General features: G+C 37.4%; 1 protein-coding gene across 1 annotated transcript in view; it reads left to right on the forward strand.

The window, feature by feature from the left end:
* The window catches only part of PAPSS1 (3'-phosphoadenosine 5'-phosphosulfate synthase 1), a 33,409-nt gene extending 14,581 nt beyond the window's left edge, over window positions 1-18,828 (forward strand). Inside the window, exons 7-11 of the mRNA XM_010004093.1 lie at window positions 2,286-2,491; window positions 4,671-4,806; window positions 6,208-6,476; window positions 7,782-8,011; window positions 18,026-18,828. Of these exons, the coding sequence (XP_010002395.1) occupies window positions 2,286-2,491; window positions 4,671-4,806; window positions 6,208-6,476; window positions 7,782-8,011; window positions 18,026-18,164 (980 nt within the window). The 3' untranslated portion in view covers window positions 18,165-18,828. The remainder of the gene's footprint in view (window positions 1-2,285; window positions 2,492-4,670; window positions 4,807-6,207; window positions 6,477-7,781; window positions 8,012-18,025) is intronic.
* The last annotated feature ends 276 nt before the right edge of the window (window positions 18,829-19,104 follow it).

Consider the following 19,104-nt stretch of genomic DNA (forward strand, 5'->3'; position numbering starts at 1 on the left):
GTCTCTGCACTTCCTTCTGCATTACTCTTCTCTTGCTGTAGACCAAACAGCAGACAAAAAAAAAAGGTTGCTTGTCTTTCAGTTCTGTGATCCAGAGATCTCTTGTCCCTCTTACATTTTCTAGTTCCCTTTTCTGTAAGTCTCTTGGATACTGTCCTAGGCAACATAATGCCATCCTGTTATTTTGGAGTATCTCAGGTTTGCGGCGTCATTTTGGACTACTAGTTTTGTTTTCATTTCATTTGCCTTCTGTGTGTTGATCCAAGTGAAACATACTCTGCGCATGGCATGCTGTGCATTTAACTGCTAAAGTAGCTTGTAGCTCCTTATTTTGCCCTGTAGTCTTCTGTAAATCAGAATTTTTATAAGGCTTTTAAGACCTTGCATAGGTGACTGTTTCAGATATGGCAATATTACAAGTTTTAAACTTCTCTTGCAATTGTTTTTAGTATCATGTGTATGCTGCAAGAAATAAGTGTAATGCAAAATAACAAATAACTTGCTAATGTAAACCATTTTCAATCTTAAACTTGAATAGAACAGTCATGTTGCTTTAGATGCTACCATATTTCCTTCTCTTAGATATCTACTTCAACATTTATGTATGAGAACTTTTTTAGAAAAATGTGATTGCCTTACTGCTCCTCTGCTACTTGAAGAAGTGGCAACACTTAAGTCAAAACAATATCCTGAAAGTTTCCTCCCTGCTTGGTATGTTAGTTCTGAAGTCTCACAGCAGAAGTAATTTTCCAGGTTTCTGTTCTGAAAGGGGGGGAGATTGTTTAATACTTGCAATGCATTTCATACTTTGACCGTTAAATGCAATGTTCATACTGCCTTCTACATTATGGAGATCAGTGCAAGTAAGTCATTCTCACTTTAAAGCTTAAGTTACCTCAAATAGCCTCAGGCTGACATTTGTGCTCATCTGTGTCTTAACAAGCTCACTCAACTACCTTGCCTTAGTTTCTCGTTTGTACAGTGGCTGAAGGCATATAGAAAATACTGTATATTTATTATTGATCACTGACAAAATTTTAATAATCAACAGGTTTGAAATATCTTTCCAGTTTGAAATATTTATTTAATTGTTCACAAAGCAAAAGGAATTTTTAAATTATCAAGTTAGGGGCGGCAAGTTACCTCTTCTGTGACTGTTGCCAAGCTCAATTTTACAACCTAATTGCTTTGAAGGTAGCTCTGAGCACTAAGACTGAGTTTAAGAGAAGATGCACAGCTTTCCATTTTGCATTATGAAGGAAGGGGAGACCTATTTTTGTCTTAAGGTTTTCATGCATCTTCATGATTTTTAATTTCCTTACTACACTTAAGATAATACTGAGATAAGTTTGTATATTAAAAACAACAAAAAAAGTTCAGATAACAGGGACTAAGCCTTATTTAGAGTCTTGTCCCCACTAAAGCCAAAAGCAAGCCTCCTCTTAACTTCAGGAGGTCCATGACTTTTCTCCTGGAGACAACCCAAAAGTTTTGCACTCTTTCAGCAAGAGTATGGTCATTAGAATTCAAGCCTTTGAATGAGACTTGCTATGTTTACTCCACTGGGTTTCTCAAATACCACTCTTGCAGTCAAGAAAAACAAGACCTCCAGCAGCTAGCAGTGAAATAAAAATGAGAACAACATAACTTTTCAGATACATTGATTTAGTTTTAGAAGTAAAGCAGCTGTTTTCAGCTGAACAAACTGTAAAGTGTGTCTTCCTGACTCAACAGGTTTTTTTCTGAAATATTTATACCTGAATCTGAATACAGTTTTAAGTAAGCAGCAAAAGTCATGGGTACATTTGGCTGCCTCTGTTGCATTAAACTTATAGATTGAAAGTTTGGCTGCTGAGAATGCTGTTTCTTTTGTACCTGTTATCCACTTCCATAGGAATCTTGCCTAATATTTTACATGATGTGTTTGAAAATGTCAGATGTGTGTTTCTGCTCACTGTATAGCTTCTTGAACAAAATATTTGAGATCCAAAAAAAGTAGTATCCTCACAGTCTAAATGCTTGTGTGCAACTATAAGCACTTGCTATTTTCAGTGCTTTGTTCTTTCTCAAACCTCAGTGCTTGCACATTTTTATAGTACATATATCTTATGCAAGAATTCAATATAAAAGTTGCTTTTGACCCATGGTAAAGTAAATACTTGAACTACCTGTTGTGTGATACACTTAGAACCTGGACTGTAATTCATTAGAAGCATAGATTTTCATAATATCATTGATGACCACTGCTAGGGATAAGGGATTTTTTTTCTCCCCTCACTCTGCAGGGGGAGTTATTAATCTGTCAGTGCCTATAGTGCTAACAGCTACTCAAGAAGACAAAGAAAGACTGGATGGGTGTACAGCAATTGCACTGGTGTATGAAGGTTGCCGCGTGGCCATTCTCCGTAATCCCGAATTCTACGAGCACAGGAAAGAGGAACGCTGTGCTAGGCAATGGGGAACGACGTGCAAGGAACATCCCTATATCAAGGTCTGCATTTAAAAGTTGAAAATCTAGGCCTATTAGTTGTACTGTTTGAGGAGCTGCAGATTAAATTAAGTCAATATCTGTGACTGGTGTGTATCAACAGCAAAACTACTTTGAGAACTAATTATAATATTTGAGCAGAAACAAAAGTGATTTTTTTGTTTGTTTTGTTCTAAACAGCTGTTGGATAGTTTGCACTTAGCGTGAAAATCTAATCTCAATATGATTGAGAAGGTACTGTAGAATTTGTGCTACAGAAGAGGGAACTTTGCCCTGTAGTGTGCCCAGGAAACACATCCCTCTCTGTAGGCAGGTGGACCATCAAAGCTTCTTAATTAGCAGATATATGCATTGTGAAGGCAAGAAAACTCCTATTTTGCCTACATGTGGAGCACATGAGACGTGCCTGATTTAGATGCTTTTAAAATAGGCCCTCTTCCTGGATAGTTCATAATTTAACTCTCTGGGCAGTTATTTCCTATTCATTGTGGTTCAGTATGTTTTATTATTTTGACCTTATGTGAATGTCATATTGAAATACATATAATTGAGTAATAGTCATTGCAGTGCTATGTTTGGTTTTGCAAACTGATGTAAATGTTGCATCTTAGCTCTGCACAGCCAAAATGTTTCTTTTCCCATTTGTCTCTATAGTATCTTTTTGTCTGACTTAAAATCAGATTAAAAGAAATTAAACCTCAAATTATGAGCTTGCTCTTAAAAAAAGAAAAGCCTTTGTGTTCTGGAAGTATCTGTATGACTAGTAAAGATGTGAAAACCATGATTTTTTTTTAATGATTGCATTTATGTGTAATCAATTTATTACTGACAGAAGTTGTTGTGTTCAGGAATATATCTGAAACTGGACATCTGCTAGATACAAGTAAGAGTATTCTGGAATATTTTCAAAGCCCTTGATATGTTCTGTGCTGATGAACATAAGATTACCCCCTTACAGAAAACACAAATTTAAGACATGCTAAGAAAATCTCATGCAGGCAAGATTTGAATAACTCATTATAATGCATTAGTAATTACAGAATGATGTGGCTGAAACTAATGTAGAAGATGAGGAACTATGTCCTTATGTTTGCTGGGGTATATAGTAGTATAATGACAGCTTATGAATGTGTGCATGGCAGCATCATGACAGCACGTGAATCTGGTGTCCCTTCTAAATTAGCAATCTTTGGGTGCCTGAGAGTTACTGTGGTGCAGAGTTTTGCCATCTTCCCCCCACCTTGGTGAGTTGTCCAAGTCTGGCATTTTCTTTGTAACGTCATTTAATCCGGCAGGTCCTCTATTTCAAAGCCAAAATAAATTGAAAAATCTATACTTAATTTTAACAACTTACAGGTTTAGTATGTAATGCCTTATGTTACATCAACATTTGTTGTCATCCTTAAATTACATAAGGCTAAAAAATTATCAGAAATATGGGGGCAACTTTTAAAAAAGTTTGTGTGGTTCCATCTTCAAAAGCAAATGTGTTCTCAGAAATAAATGATTTCTGATTTATTTCTGTGGCCATTACTAGAATATGTTAAGCCGCTTGCCATGTTTTTTTTATAAAGGGTGAAGTGATATTTGAAGATATCAAAAGAATTCTAGTCATTGTACATATGTTGCTTTGGTAAACTGTTACCATGAAACAATCCAAAAGCCATCCTACTTCAAAGATTCTGATTTTATTTGTAAATTAAAGTGGGCTAGTAGTTAATCAGAGCTGTTTTATCTGTTACTTTATTGCTGAACAGAATCTTGTGTATAGTTTGCAACCTCATTAGTACTTAATGTATTAGTCTTTCCAACCACTGTTTTTTTTTATGTAATAATGTTGGTTAGGAATACTGGCTACTTGCATTTGTATATATTAAAAAAATTAGTATTTTGAAAGAAAAGCATATGCTTTGTGTGTTTCTCCTGCACTGTCATATAAGTGTCTGTATATGTTACAGTGGTTTTTGGTTTTTGGGTTTTTTGTTTGGTTTTTTTAGTTCTTAATAAAAAACAAAACAAAAACCCAAGCCACAAACAAAATCAACACTGATACTTAACTGGAGACTGTCAAAATTAACCCAGAATTCTTCCATTGGTAAAGATGTACCCCGATTGCAATGTTCTAATGGCTTAAGAGGGCCCGACAATCAATCCTAACAGAGATTTTCCTTTCTTTTCTTAGATGGTTATGGAGCAAGGGAACTGGCTTGTAGGTGGAGATCTACAGGTCCTTGATCGTATTTATTGGAATGATGGACTTGATCAATACCGTCTCACTCCAGCTGAACTAAGGCAGAAATTCAAGGACATGAATGCTGGCGAGTAGATTTTTATTGTTCTATTTCTTCCTGCAAAGATCTATGTAAATGCCTGTTGCCTCAATACCAAGGATGTTTTAAGGATGAAGATTTTTGAATGCTCTCTTAGGTGGCATTCTTTGCCTGTATTAACTTTTATGACCCTTAGGCATTGCATTGCCTAATACACAAATATACAAGAGAGTAATCCCTGGGAATTTTATCTTTCCATGCACACAAGACATATTGCTAATGCAAGAAAAGATAATGTGGTAGAATCCAATTTTTAAATTGTCAGGTTTGGCTAAAACTGGAGATGTATGGTTGAGTGCTAAATTTTCATATTCTATTTTTAAGTCTGTTCCATGCTGCTTCTGGGGAGCAAAGCTTATAACAGTAGAGCAAATAAATTGGTGCATAGTGGCATATATCACAGTTAAAAATTGTAAGCTAACTGTTGGGTTTATATTGCAGAAGAAACAAAACAGTTTATCTCAGTAAAGCAGTTGTCTTAGGCATTTAAGAGGCTGAGTAATGTCATAAAGCAGAATCAAACATCCTGCCTTTATTGTGGTAGTGACTGGCAGGCAGCTGCTGAGCACTTCTAAGTGTGAGCGAACAGATTAACATCAAGAATGCAAACTGAGATTGCTCCTGAGCTCCTGTCTTTTTTTCAATGTGGTCAGTATTTTCAGGATCTGCAGGTTTGAGATTCCAGTCTTTGGTTTAGCTAGACCCTAAATAAATATATTTGATCTCTGAAAAAAATTCTCTAGGTTTCATTGGTTTATTGGGAAACCTCTCAGTTACGGCAATTTTGCTGTCTTGTGGATTACCTTAGTTCATAATTTTCAGAGGGGAGAAATCCTGGTTGTGTCAGGGTTATACAACAAAAGGGTTTGTAATGCTTTAGAACAGCAGTGAGCCTGGCTTTGTTGTACTTGCTTGCTTGTACTGTGTGTAAGGTCTACTAAGCTGCTTAGTTGAAGGAAGCATGTGAATGCACATTAAATCCCATTTTATTTGTTTTGTTGCAAATATGTCTGTTTGTTTTCCTGATGATACAGGTAGCGTAGTTTGATTTCTTCTTAGAGTTTAACTTTATATTATGTGCTTGTGCAAGTGAAAAATCCTAAGAGGAGATTATAGCTATTGGAGAAACTAGAGTAATTCTGCTGAAATCTCAAAAATGAATGAAGCTTATTACTGTTTTTTAGTATTTTTTTAAGATAAGTTTTGCTTATTGAGAATAATGATTTTATAATAATTCATAATACTTTAATGACCTGTGACTACTGTATTATACTAGTTTAATACAATTCAGAGGAAAGATTATACTGTATGAAGATTTTTCTGTGATTGTGTAAGTCCTGATCAAATAACTTGTTTTCCTTCTATCTTTTATCTGTTTTTTCTCCATAGATGCTGTCTTTGCATTCCAGTTACGCAACCCAGTGCACAATGGACATGCTCTTTTAATGCAGGATACTCATAAGCAGCTTTTGGAACGTGGCTACCGGCGCCCAGTTTTACTCTTGCATCCACTTGGAGGCTGGACAAAAGAGGATGATGTTCCCCTCATGTGGCGCATGAAGCAACATGCTGCAGTACTGGAGGAGGGAATCTTGAATCCAGAAACAACAGTGGTGGCTATATTCCCTTCCCCCATGATGTATGCTGGACCAACGGAGGTAAATACATCCAGAGTTTAAAATAAAAGAAAATAAAACCCCTTGGACAGTGCACTGGAGTACTTTGTGCTATGCTCAGTGCTTTTTGAGTTGTGGTTTTTTAATGGAGAGAGATTTTCCGTGGGAAACCAGACTGTAAGGTCTCCCTCTGTCATCAGTCTAAGCATTCTTCTATGAAGAAACTTCTATATTGGAGGATTTTTCTGGAAATGCTGGAAGACAATTTTGGGTTTATGTGGTCCTTTCTTTATAAGGTTGTGATAATTAATCCTTCCTCTTTTTTCATGGCCTTTTTTAGAAGGAATTATAAGATCTGTTAACATATCATATAGTTGTCCTGAATGTTAAGATACTTAAGTTTTATGACTGTTAATCAAAATGTCTTTATGTTGGAGGGATATACACAAATTAGAAAAAAAACCAACAACGTAAAACAACCAAAAAACCCGCTTTGTTTATTTTTGGCAAACTTAATTCAGAGACAACTGTTGCAAGGCTTTTGTATGAAATAATTATTTGGCAACACTTTACTTAGAAGCCAGGTCTTGGGTTGGGATCCCTAGCAATTTGTGGGAAGCAGCAGAGAGAATAAATGCTCTCATTTGAGGGCAATTCTTTTAGGGTATATTGGTTCTCCATCTTTTTACTTTTTTAAAATTGTTTTTCTTACCTCCCCCAGCCTCCATGAGCCACAGGAAGTTCAAATTCTGGTGGGGTTCAAGAGGTTAGACAGGTTAGAGACAGGTGTAACTTATTTTTTGCTGGCCAGTTGACTGATCAAACAGAGCTTGCACTTCTTTTCACTCCAGAATAAAAAAATATAGTCCAGGTCTTAGTTGAGGCATGTAAGTGAGTTACTGTGCTGTTTGTTCCCCATAGACCTCTTGTGAGAATTAACAGCAATCTTCTACTTCAGTCTTCATGAGCATATGAGGAGGAACAAAATCCACAGTCTTTACTCTGAAGAGAGTAAGAGTTTTATCCTGACCTATATGGCATTTCCAGTGACCTCAGAGTACAGCCTGACTATAATGTTTCTAGTTAAGTAATAAAAGAGACTCCTCCTTCCATCATTTTCCACAGGTCATTGAAAAGACATTGATAACAGGTTTGCGCTTTAAAGAACAACAAGCAGCTGTTGTTATGGTTATCTACTGAATGGATATGGCCTTCCAGTCTGCAAAAATTTTAATGGTGTCATGTTTGATTAGGGAAAAAGTAGTAGCTACATAATGCATGGACATTTTAAGGGTCATATTTTGACCGTTTTTGTCTGTTAATTATTTTTCCTTGTCTCTGTTTTAGGTTCAGTGGCACTGTAGGTCACGGATGGTTGCAGGAGCTAACTTCTACATTGTAGGGCGAGATCCAGCAGGGATGCCACACCCTGACACTGGGAAAGATCTGTATGAACCAACCCATGGTGCCAAAGTGTTGACAATGGCTCCAGGCCTCCGTGCACTGGAAATTGTACCCTTCAGAGTTGCAGCTTACAATAAGAAAAAGAAGTGCATGGATTATTATGACTCTGATCAGTAAGTTGTATTTTTGTTTTAAGACATTTTGAGCAATAGCCTTTTACCTCCCATTCACATTTAAAAAATGTTTGTAATTAAGTTAATATTGCTCAAAGATGGCCGGGTTTAGATGTGGTTTTAGATCATGAATGGAACTTCAGAAGCATTTGGGTGTGGTTTCATAGCACAACTGACCTGATCCAAATTTAGCTGCCACTGGAAGCTCCCCTGTTCCTTTCAGGTAACGAAGTTTCTTTAATTCTGCAACCTGTTCACAAAGAGTGCTACATGCACAGAAAAATATTCACTTTTATTATAATGGTAAGGTTAGCTTTCTGCTGATTTATCTTTCTAAATATGCTTCTCAAGTGTCAGATATGCATCAGATATGGAAGAGAAACTATGAGAGAGTTTATCAAGGAGAAGATAGTTGACAAGAGATGGTGAAAATTAGCTAATTGTTCTGTTTAACAAAAATGTAAAATTATGCTCAAGTTCTTTGTATGGCCCAGGGTTTTCAGCTGGAGGGTTTTTTTTTTTAAATCCAATTACAGGACAGGTAATTTCACCTTCTGCATGTTCCAATATTTTTCACTCCTTGATGAGTGTATGTGTTGGTGTGGTGCTGATGAGTGGGACTGGGAAGATAATGTAATTTTAGTTTAAACTTCTTTATTCAGCTGTTTGAATAAAACTCTACTTTTGTTTTACACCAAACTGCAGGTGAATTTAGTACTGAAATATCATATGTAAAGCAAGACCTTTTTTCTAAAAAAACCCTTGCATTTTTTATAGTCTGACTGTTTCCTACTGCTTCTAGCTGGGAAAAGTCTGTACAACTCACTATGGGATGGATTAATCTGTAAAAATGAACCCAGCCCTTATCTCTTGTTCAGCTGCTTGTGCCAATGAACCAGCAAGTTTTATTCAGTGGCTTGTGTCTTTCTTACCATTAATTATATTTATTAGCAGATAGTGTACTCACTTGACATTGATTTTAAGTTATGCAACTGCTTTGTCTTTAAGCAGTAAATTCCCAGCACCTGAATTAGTCTGCTTTTATTTTTAAAAGCTGCTAAGTGTTATTGTCTCTTACATAACTAAATATAATTTTACAGTATGTTCTGTTGTTTGGAAATCATAAGCAGCATGATAAAAGGCATATCTGTTGAAACCTGACAAGAATTAAGAATAGTTTCTCTATGTATTACTCTACAATGTCTGTATGTGTTACAGAAATTTGGTGATTGGCTACAATGCAGATATTTTAAAATTGAAGCTAATCAGGGAGGGTTATTTACCAGTTGTAGTTTGCTGGTGATGTTCTTCCTTCCTCCTGCCTCCCAAATAGGCACCATTCCAGTGTAAGGTTCTACTCTGTGCTGTGAAGCTTCTCTGTGGATGGCATTGCAGCAGGATTATTTTTTTTTCATGTGAAACTGTGGAAAGTAGCATCAGATCAGGCCACTGCTCTGATACATGTGTTTATTTCATTAGGAGGAAAAAAACCAGAAGGTTACTTCTGGCATCTATGACATGAAAGTCTTTTCTAAAGTCATGTCCTTTTATCTAGCTCTTGAACGCTTCACTACCTTTGTGCCTTTCATTATTTGAGATGCATCTAGAAGTCCGTATTGCTGTGCACAGTAACTAGATTGTGACGTAAATACTGCTAGTTTTATTCAAACCTGTATATGCTGTAACTTAAGGCTCTAAAGGCTGTTGCAGTAGATACTGTGCTTATTTGTCCTGTTTGTTGTCCAAGTAATTCAGCAAGTTTTAGAGATTAAAGTAAAAGAGATGCACTGAAGTATCACTTAAAGAAGTTGGAATAGAAGGGGAGTAGCAATTGGTATTTGCATTGCATGGAACAGAGAAATTCTTCTTTGTAGAAGAATATTGATTCTGTAATAATATTCTTAGCAGGATAGAATTGGTTCAGATCAAGGGGTACCTATCAGTTGTACCTTTGTCATTAGCCAGGGTAAATGATAAAAAAAATCTCTGTGGTAACAGGGTTTGCCTTTTGTCACAGACTGCATTATGCACACCATATTATCCTTTCGTCATGCCTGTGGGGACCCTTTGGTTTGAGGCATATTTTTGTTTGTTTCTGTTACTGTTTTGGAAAAAAGACCATCCTGCTATTAGTATGAGCCTTGCCCTGAAACTATCAGAGTGTAAGGCCATTTTTCCAGTCCTTCCCTAGATGCTGTTTGTAGAATACAGGGTGGACTGGAGTGTGGCAGCAATCCTCTAGATGGCAATGCGGACACATGCAGACTCCCTGAAGAGAGAGCCATTATTGTTTTTGCTCGCCATAGTTAGTAGGCTGCAGACAGAGTTTGGGTGGGTGCAGCTGGCTCTATTTCAAGATAGTCTGTGTAATGCTTTCTGTAAATCTCAGTTCTTTGAGGCTTGGAGACTTGGCAGCGAACTAGGAAATTCAAGAATTTACATCACTAATGGATGCACCAAAGGTTATGGCAAGTGGGTTTCCCTTCAGCTGAGCTATAGCTGAGCGGAGCTGCTCCAAGTAGTTATTCTCTGCCTGACTGGTCACCTTTTCTGTTCTTTCAGGGCTTCTAGAGTCCTCTATATAGGGAGGTGCTTGTGAGAAGTCATAATGGACACCGTCTGCTAGCTTGTGTGTCTGTCTAATTTGAAGGAGTTGGTCCCACACCTGGCTTGGCAGCAAAGACATGCAGGGATTATTGCAGCTGGGCTCTCTGCTGATTTAGTGAATTATCTTTCTGCTTCTGAAGGCAATCCCAAGCCATGGGGACGGTGGGGGATGAATCGTTGGCTAGTGGTAAGATGTTACCAAAAGCTTGATCCGGCTACCAGAAGGATGTCTGACAAATTGGGGCTGCAGCATTAGCAGTGGCAGGGAGTTGCTTTGCTTGTGACATGTCTAAACATTAATGCTCAGCTTTTATGAGAAAGATGTAATGCTGACAGCATTTCATGTGTGCCTGTGGGGCTAGGTTTTCACTTTGGTATTGGTCAGCTACATATTGTAAGATACTGGGCAACTATGTCATACCTTGCTGTGACTAAGCTGCTCATGACTTCATCGCAAGCCTGAGAAGCATCTAAAAGCCTACCATTGGTTGTCTCCAAATTAGTAGCAAAGGCCCTTACTTAGGTGTTCTGCCTGCGATTCAAAGAGGTCGTCATTCTTAAGGTCTTCAGCTCCCAGAAGTGTCCATGCAAGTGCTGTTTTGTGGAGTTGATACAGAAATTAAAATTATTTCTCTCCTCTGGTAGTGTCCTCCAGAATGCATGCTGCCCTTGGAGTGTCAGTAAACCTGGTGTCCCTGCTTGGGAACAGTCTGGAGAACATGACTGTTAACTCTGATTGTCAGGGCCTCTCACTGCTTGCTAACACTGGTGAGCTGCTGTGGTGCTAAGCTAGAGCTGAAGTCACTGGACAGTAGGTGTATCTCCATGTGCTCCTGTTTGTAAGGAAAGGCAGGGATATCCTGATTGCATTCAGGAATAAGCATGGAGCGCTGTGTTTGGGGAAATGAATGGAGTAAGGAAAGACTGATCTAAGAGCCTTAATAGTAGCTGTGCAGCAATTGTAGTTGCAAGCTTAACCTGTACAAATTGACTAAAATTACCCTTTAAAATATGACCACTGAACAACCAATGACTGGAATGTATATTTGTTTTTTTACCTCACGAAGCCACCACAATTTTAAATTTGTTGCTTTGGCATCTTTGAATTATGTTTAGCGCCTCATGGAACTGTGGCCTTAAAACATGTTTTTTTAAAAATGTGTCTAAGATTTAGGAAAGGGATTTGAGGAATGCATTTGCAGTGATGTATAGCAGCACATGTAGAGTTAACTTCATTATATTTTCCCTTTAGTCAAAATTAAGATAATAAAAAAATCCCTTTTTATTGTTGCTGAAGTGAGATAGCAAGTCTAATCTAAGTTTCTGTGGGAAGCTTAAGCATTTCCACTTGCACAGAATTCTGAAGAAGTAATACATATATATAAACTAGTATGAATATTGGTAGTCCTTTGCTTATCATACTTTTACCCATCTAGATTTAATAGAATTTTTGATAAATCATTGAGTATATCCAAACGTGTTAGAAAAGCTTATAGAAATAATTCTATTTATAATAGAGAAATTCCAAATGAATATTAGATCTGTGAACCACGATTAGGCTGAAGTGTAAAGAAAAAACAATCAAAGAACCAAGCAACCAGCAAAAAACACCACCACCCCCAAAAAATCCTTACCCAATGCTGAAATCCATTCAGGAAAAGTGTGTTTCTTCAGCCAAAAAGGCCTCTCAAACAGTTACCACAGACAAGTGTAATTTGGGATTGGTGGCTTAATAATAGTAGTTGTTTTGGTGAGCAGAGATTCCCAATGCTTTACAGATCAGTCCTATAAAATGTAGCCACAGACTGCTGCTGAGAAAAAAATCAATTAAGAAAGGAAATTAGTCTGGCAATTAAAAAAAGCCACAGCAGTGTCTGGAAAAAAAGGATTATTTTTTTTTAATTTTTTTTTTTTTTTTTTTTGTCCTGAAAGAAAGCAGATGACATTGTTTTGGCTAAAAGAAACCTGGAAGTAAGGTTACTGGAGCAGACTGTTCATGCTTTCTGCAAAATGTGAATGAAGAATGGGTATGTGCAAAGAGGGGAGATGTTAACTTTATCTAGTTTATTCACAAGACCCTTATATGGCTTTCATGACTGCTTTAATAATATCAAGTCATTCTTATGGGGCATCGGTTCCAACTGAGTACCTACTGTTCCCAAATTGGTTTGGTATGATACCTAATTTTTGTAAGTGATGGTAGGAGGCTGAGTTAAGCATATTTAATGGTCCTCCTCAATTAATCTATGTGATACACGGTTTCTTAATTAACATTAGTACATAATTTAGGACACATTGGAACACTACAGCAGCTTGGAAGACTTAAACCCTCTTGCCAGTGAGAAAGGAGTTTCATTCACCAAAGGTAAAGGATGTGCTTTGCATATGTTAATATTAATCATATTATTATGTTCTACTTTCACAAAGAGTTTGCTCATGGCCAGCTAGGTTTTGAACCTAGTTGATCATAGTAGATTCATTCAGCATCGGACATTCTGAAAGTGTAACACAGAATGACATAATGAAGTCTTGACACTGGAAGGGACAACTTTCTGTTCATGTAAGAGTTCTGGTGTAAGTTGTGACTTGATACTGCAAAGGCAAAATTAAATTCTGTAGAAGTCCTTCTGAAAAGAGTTGTAAGGTTAAATTTCATCTCATGCTAGATCCTGTTCAAGAAGCTTGAAGCTGAAGAATTGTTAAAGGACTGAACCTCAGATACGGAAGCTGTGAATTGTCCTAGGAATTAATTAGATCTAAGGTTTACCAGTTGAGTAGAGTATAGCACTCCTTTTTAATCCAGACCAGGTGAAAAAATCATGCTGTTGTTTTATTTCCAAAAAAACATTTTTATGAGTAGGCAAAACACTGAATGAATGGTCTGTACTTTTATAATAAATCTTGTATATAAAAGTAATTTCTTAAGACCTTAAGGGCAACAGATAGTGCCCTCAACAGAGAATGAAAATTCCAAGAAGGTAATTTGCACAGTGCCAGATACCCTAATCTGGGTGAGGGTTCCCAAGATTATGACTGATCTTTAGTGCTTTAGAGTAATAATCAAGTAATATATTTTATACTTAGATTAAACCTGTAGGGAATAGTTGTTGAAGTGGAAAAAATATTCTCCTTGGTAACTCTGTTAAGATACTGTATTGGTACCTTGGAGATCTGGCAGAAATTTCATGCAGGACTGTGGACATCTTCATGCATTCATTTCCTACTTGCACATTAGTGTCAGCTGCTTTGTTTTGTCACAGGAACTGTAAGGTGTTTGAAATCTTAGCCTCATATACTGCTCTTAGGGTGTTGAAGCTCATAACACAGCATAAAGAACTGTCGTTGTTGCTGAGGTCTTGTGCTATTATAGTAAAAAGTAACTGCTGAATGCACAAAAAAAAAAAAAAAGGGAAAGAACTTTAATAAATAAAACATCAGTCTTTGTAAATGAAAGAAAGGAAGAACTGGTGTATGAATTCTTAATCTTCTCTGCATGGTTTGGACTGTCCTTTGATGCTTACTTACTGTGAATAGTTTGAAGTAACAGCACAAAGTTGTTCTTATGTTACTATGGTTAAATCACTGCTTTCCAAATTTAAAATATTATCTGGTGTACCTGTGCGTGTCTGTAGATACATATAGCTCTGTGTGGGGGGCTTTTTCCACACTGTGAGTGTAATAGGATTCTAGGATGCTGTGCCATGGAGCAAATACCAGTCTCAATGTAATAGTTTTCAAGACTGGTTTTCTGTTGACAAGTTTTTGTTGTGGAGTTATTTCTGCCTTTTTTTACTCTTTCTTTAGGAGAATGCTTTTAATTTCATTGGTACCAATACAAGTCGAACTTAATTGGTAGTAAAAGGTCAAATCAATGTTATACACATCTACTAACAAACAATGTGGCTCAAAGAAAACTAATTCCAGCAACCACTAAATAAAAATTTTAAAAGCTCTTAAATCCCATGCTTAGAAAAGCCTTGGGTTGAGTTTCATTGAAGTTCATCCCAAATCTCACTTGATAATGGAATTTGGATGGCTTTGGCATTTATATTTCAGAGTAGCTTCACCAGTCAAATGTTTCACTCTCATGTTCCTCTCAAATCCATTTTATGTAGAGTAACTCCTACTATCCTCAAAATTCACTATGAAAAAAATTACTTGTCTCTTCTTTCTCCTTTCTTCCACAAAAGCAAATGACTCATACTGATATATTTTATTTCAAAATGCTTATGGTTCACATCACACCACAGTGCCAGTACTGATAAGGTATTTCTGCTTAATGGAATCTTAGTTTCTGATATTGAAGAGATTTGATTTTACCTTTAGTGTAGACAATGAGTATTGAGTAGTTACTCAAATATGCTGTATTAGGTGTGAAACTTGAGATTAAACTAGAAACAGTAAAGTTGCCAATGTAGTAATTTTTAAAAAGGCAAAAATTATCATGTTGTTTCAACATACAGCATAAATTGACAAAGGTCCACGTGAGTCACATTAGTGATTAGTATTTGAAATGATTTTTTTGTTACAAAAAGAAAAACTAATTCAAAAGAGAAGTTTGGGATAATGTGTGAGCATCTCTAATACTTGTCTACTTTTTAATAGTATTTTTGAAAAATTTCTAGATCTATTATAAGGTGCATTATGTTTCTTAAATGATCCTTCTCATGTTTTTCTTTTCTTATGATTTCTATAGATCTCCTTAGCTTCTCTTAATGTTTCTCTCTTTCTTGATATCTCTGATTCCTAGAGCTACTTTTTATGCAACTAGGGATAAGAAGAAGCTGAAGGGACTGGGAGGTCTTATTGAAGCAAACTTACAAGGCATATCTAAATGTATTGTCTTGGTACATTTTTTCACTTGTACGGCACAGTAGGACATTGAAAGTTTTTCTGAAAACTTAACTGGCAAGCAGGGGATAAAGCAGCTAACTTTTTTAATGCTCAAACTTGGTGTTGCTAGCACACTGTGAAGAAAACCACGCATTGAGAAATTTTCTAGCACTTGTTTTTCTCTTCCTGATCATCTGAGGAATTAGTACTTATTTCTCTAGGATGAGACAGGCTTATCACTTCCCCACATACGTTTTATAGAAAAAGTTCTTTGCAAAGAATGTAAGTTACCTTGAAGCAGTGTTAGTGAACAATAGACATCTCTCTGTCAAAGAATAAATTTTTCAGGTATTATAAATAGCAGTGACATAACTTTTTCTCCTATGGACTTACATAAATTTTAAGTTTTAGTTTTTGTGTAATTTGTATTTTGCAGAATTGAACCACAATAGAGTGTTTTGCCTTGTTGTAGTACTTCACGACCCCACAGTCCTAGATTGAGAGCAATAAGCAGAGAGCACGTATGGCCGTGCTGTTGCGTAAATGTATACAATCCAAATAAAAAAGTTATGGCGCTAGTGGTTTTGTGAAAGGGAGCTATGAACTGCTTTCTGCATCTTGCTAACTTCCATACCCTAGTAAGTACAGTTCAGCATATAAAGCCAAGTTTTGCCCTCTGTTGCACACACTTGCCTCTTGTTTCTATCTAAGGCATGTGCATCTGAAATCAATACTTAGCTTTTATTTCAAACAGACAAGTAAAGAATGAGTAATGCATACATGTTGCAAATTGAGCAAAGGGTTTAACTTAAATTGCATATTTAATTTAAGAATATATATTTTTTCCTTTGGAGCATTTGATAGAACTCTGGCATTCAGAAGGATCCCATCCAGAGGGGCCTTGACAGGCTGGAAAGGTGGGCCAGTGCAAATTCCATTAAGTTCAACAAGGCCAAGTCCAAGGTCCTGCACCTGGGTTGGGGCAACCCCAGGCACAAATACAGGCTGGGGGGAGAATGAATAGAGAGCAGTCTTGAGGAGAAGGACTTGGGGGTGGCAGTAGATGAGAAGCTCAACATGAGCCGCCAGTGTGCCAACTACATCCTGGGCTGCATCAAAACAAGTATGGCCAGCAGGGCCAGAGCGCTGATTCTCCCCTTCTACTCTGCTCTTGAGGGACCCTATGTGGAATACTGCATACAGCTCTGGAACCCTCAGCAGAGGAAATGCATGGAGCTGTTGGGAGAGGGTCCAGAGAAGGGCCACAGAGATAATCAGAGGGATGGAGCACCTCTGCTATGGAGACAGGCTGAAAGAGTTGGGGTTATTCAGCCTAGAGAAGAGAAGGCTACAGAGAGATTTTATAGCAGCCTTCCAATACCTGAAGGGGCCTACAGGAAAGCTGGGGAGGGGCTTTTCACCAGACAGGGTAGTGAGAGGACAAGGGGTAATGGTTTTAAACTGAAAAAGGAGAGATTTAGGTTAGATGTAAGGAAGAAATTCTTCATCATGAGGGTAGTAAGGTGCTGGAATAGGTTGCCTATGGAGGTTGTTGATGCTGCCTCCCTGGAGGTGTTTAAGGCCAGGTTGGACAAGGCCTTGTGCAGCCTGGTCTTGTGTGAGGTGTCCCTGCTCATAGCAGGGAGATTGGAACCAGATGATATTTAAGGTCCCTTCCAGTCATTCCGTGATTCTTGTCTTGCTTTTTCTGTTTCAGTCCTGTGAGGAGGAAGTTTAATTCAGGGAGCTTTTGCTGTTTATGACCACATACCTGAGAAATTAATTTTTAGATTGTCATGTTAACAATTACGAGTAACCCTGAACTGGGTTAATTTGTGCATTTGTCCAACTGAATTCTGTGTTGTTTTTTTCTTAGAGGAGAACATCTTTAGGGAAAGGTATTTTTATTATTCCCCTGCTTTTTTTCCTTATTTTTAACTGTATGTGGCACATTATTCATATGCATATATACATATATGCATGCTCAGTGGCTTGAAGTGGTCCAGCTGCAGAAGCTGTAGAACTTGCCTCTAGACTCTGAGGCTTTTACTTCCTCTGTTTTTCAAAGTATCCTTCACTAAGATTTCATGCAGTATTGTTTTTTCACATTCTCTAGTGGCAATGAAATGACCTTCTTGAACCAGCACATAGGACTGATGTGATGCCATGGCAGGGCAAAGTAGGATGGCTGCTGTTGCTTAACAGAGGGCTGAGAGGTGGAGATGGCTCTCTCTCAACAGCAGTTCCCAGTTTCCTCACAGAGAGTGAGCTAGGCTAGATGAAAGCACAAACACAGTTCAGTCCACAGGAGGTAAGTCAGACATTGCTGCTAAAACTCAGGAAATACCTAAGCTGAATATTGTAGAGGGTGTATATTCTAGAGATTTACTGGCATTGCTGGCCAAATGTCTGGAAATGAAAGTTGCAATACACCGTTATACTCCCAAGAAGAAATTTATGAAGTATCAAGAAAGCAGAAGGAATATGAGCAACTTTGCCTACTTCTAAAATGTTACTTTTTTCCCCCCCTCCTCTCGCTCTTCTCCCCCCTTGCCCCTCCTCCTACTCTCTCAGCCATGAAGACTTTGATTTTATATCGGGGACCCGCATGCGCAAGCTGGCTCGTGAAGGACAAAACCCACCGGAAGGCTTCATGGCTCCTAAGGCTTGGACTGTGCTGACAGAATACTACAAATCCTTGGAGAAGGCTTAGACCTCTTTTTAACTGCAGATCAACCTTTGACGCCTGATTTATTTACGAGAAGGGGACCACACAGTCACCGTTTATGTTGCTTTGTTGTGGTGTCTGTCAGGAAGTTCTTCTCTGAAAACAGACTCTTTCTCCCTAACTTAGCATCATTCTTTGCCTGTCCTTATGGGTTCTATTATGTCCTGGCACCTAACTAGCTGCTGGTTTTAATGTCTTCTCTTTTATTACAGTTAATATTCTTGCAGTAGGATTTTTAACTCTTGTCTTTTTATATTTTACTGCCTGTGTCCTATGAGTTCTGCAGCTGTTAAATAGATGTGGCTTTTTTCATGTTATTTAAACTGCTGGGTAGAGTCTGGTTTTAGTAGTTTGTAGGAGATAATGTAATGGTTAGACCCTTAACTATGGATGGATTATCTATAAATCAAAAAAGTAAATAAGTTTTAAAACATCTGTAAAAGTGTCCTCATCTCTGTCTCATCATCTCCAGAAGCACTTAATGCTAATTTCTCACAATATGTAATAAAAAAGATTTTTTTTTAATGTAGCATAACATTTTTTTGTCTTTCTTTGTTTAGTTTTGGAACTCATTGAGTTGTCTGGTGACTTTCTTCTGCTGTGGACCTGTAAGTTGGCCAAGTAATGAATAAGAGAAAGTATCTGGTTTTCACTTTGAATTGATAACTAATCCAGACTTGAATTTTTTTATTTTTTATTTTTTTGTATGTGCTTGTTGCTGTAGGTATCAGTAGGGAATGTTTCATTTCATTTGCTATAACTTACCAGTTTTTGATTCCAGATATACTTGTTTAGCCTTCTGCAACTTTAGAAGAAGTATGGCAGATCAGCCTTGAATTCACCTTTAATTATTGCAAGAAAAAAAAATAAATCCCTAGATCTTGGCATTTTCTGTGGTACAAATGCTTAGTCCTGAGGTTAATGT

The sequence above is a fragment of the Chaetura pelagica genome, unplaced genomic scaffold (assembly GCF_000747805.2).
Source record: "Chaetura pelagica isolate M959 unplaced genomic scaffold, ChaPel_1.0 scaffold88, whole genome shotgun sequence".
Taxonomy (NCBI): Eukaryota; Metazoa; Chordata; class Aves; order Apodiformes; family Apodidae; genus Chaetura; species Chaetura pelagica.